Below are 1,329 nucleotides of genomic sequence, written 5' to 3' on the forward strand. Positions count from 1 at the left end.
CAGGCACTCAAATATCAACTATTCATTTTGGCTTCCAGATTAAACTTACATTTCGATAAATATTAGTTGAAATATCAAACTTATATCTTTTTGAGATGGAAGAAATAAATTCAAAACACGCAGACCTCTGCGGCAAATCGATGGTATAGGATACCATCGATGTGCCATCCCAGGATGAAAATCCGATAAAAATCTAGGCTACACCCAGAACTGACTTTTTGAGCACACTATATGACAGTGTAGGTAAAAACATGAAAACTCCAGGAATATTCATGGACTTGAGTGAAGCTTTCAACTGGGTTAATCATGAATTGCTTCTCGAGAAATTGATAGCCCATGGTTAAGAGGACTCCTTTCTGATCAAATATACCAGGCCAGCAAAATGTTGATGCCTAAAAAAGATAAGAGGGCTATTCACGAATACCTCTTCAAAGAAGGTGTTATGGTGGCAAAAAAAGACTTCCAAGCACCTAAACATCCAGAGTTGGAAAATATCCCAAATTTGCATGTGATAAAAGCTTTACAATCACTTAAATCCAAAGGATATGTCAAAGAACAATTCGCATGGCGTCATCACTATTGGGTGCTAACCAATCCAGGCATAGATTATTTTAGGACCTTCTTGAAATTGCCTCCTGAAATTGTCCCTTATACCCTCAAAAGACAAACAAGGACGGAAACTGCAAGAGCTAGGCCTAATCCTATTAGGTCTGAGAGTTCCAAGCCTGATGATAAAATGGGTTATAGGAGAATAGAAAGACCAGGAGATTCTGACAAGAAAGCTGAAGTAGGGGCTGGTTCTTCTGCCATAGAATTTAGACAAGGATTTGGTAGAGCTAGCAGACAATAAGTTATGTAATATAACAAAAATAAAGAATTAAGAAATAACCTACTTGACCAACAGAGCCCAGGTAGTGGAGATAGATGGAGTAAGATCTGAAGAGAAAAACATAGAATTTGGTGTTCCTCAGGGTTCTGTATTGGGACCCCTATTGTTTTCACTATTTGTAAATGACCTATCTATGAGAGGATGAAAGGAATTTGATTGAAATGTTTGTCGATGATATCAGCTACTTATGTATCCAGAAAAATAAGGAAGAATCATAATGTATGCTCACAAAATGTAAGATATTTTTTGAGCATACATTATGATTCGTTGAGGGTCCAGAAATGAACGATGGAACCATAAGCTATAACCACTTCCAAAGACAATTCGTTTTGAAACATGACGAAAGTTCTGATTTGTACTGCTGAATGATGACCCTCACATGAAATAGAAGATTCAGTAGATATATATTTGGAAATCCAAGTACTCGAATATACCGTATA

General features: G+C 36.8%; 1 protein-coding gene across 1 annotated transcript; it reads left to right on the plus strand.

Annotated features, from left to right (window-relative positions):
- The first annotated feature begins 361 nt into the window (after positions 1-361).
- LOC123672792 (40S ribosomal protein S10-like) lies at positions 362-885 on the plus strand. Its single transcript, XM_045607082.1, has one exon. The coding sequence runs from the start codon at positions 383-385 to the stop codon at positions 848-850; it is 468 nt and encodes a 155-aa protein (XP_045463038.1). The 5' UTR covers positions 362-382; the 3' UTR covers positions 851-885.
- The last annotated feature ends 444 nt before the right edge of the window (positions 886-1,329 follow it).

This window comes from Harmonia axyridis, chromosome 2 (assembly GCF_914767665.1).
Source record: "Harmonia axyridis chromosome 2, icHarAxyr1.1, whole genome shotgun sequence".
NCBI classification, from domain to species: domain Eukaryota; kingdom Metazoa; phylum Arthropoda; class Insecta; order Coleoptera; family Coccinellidae; genus Harmonia; species Harmonia axyridis.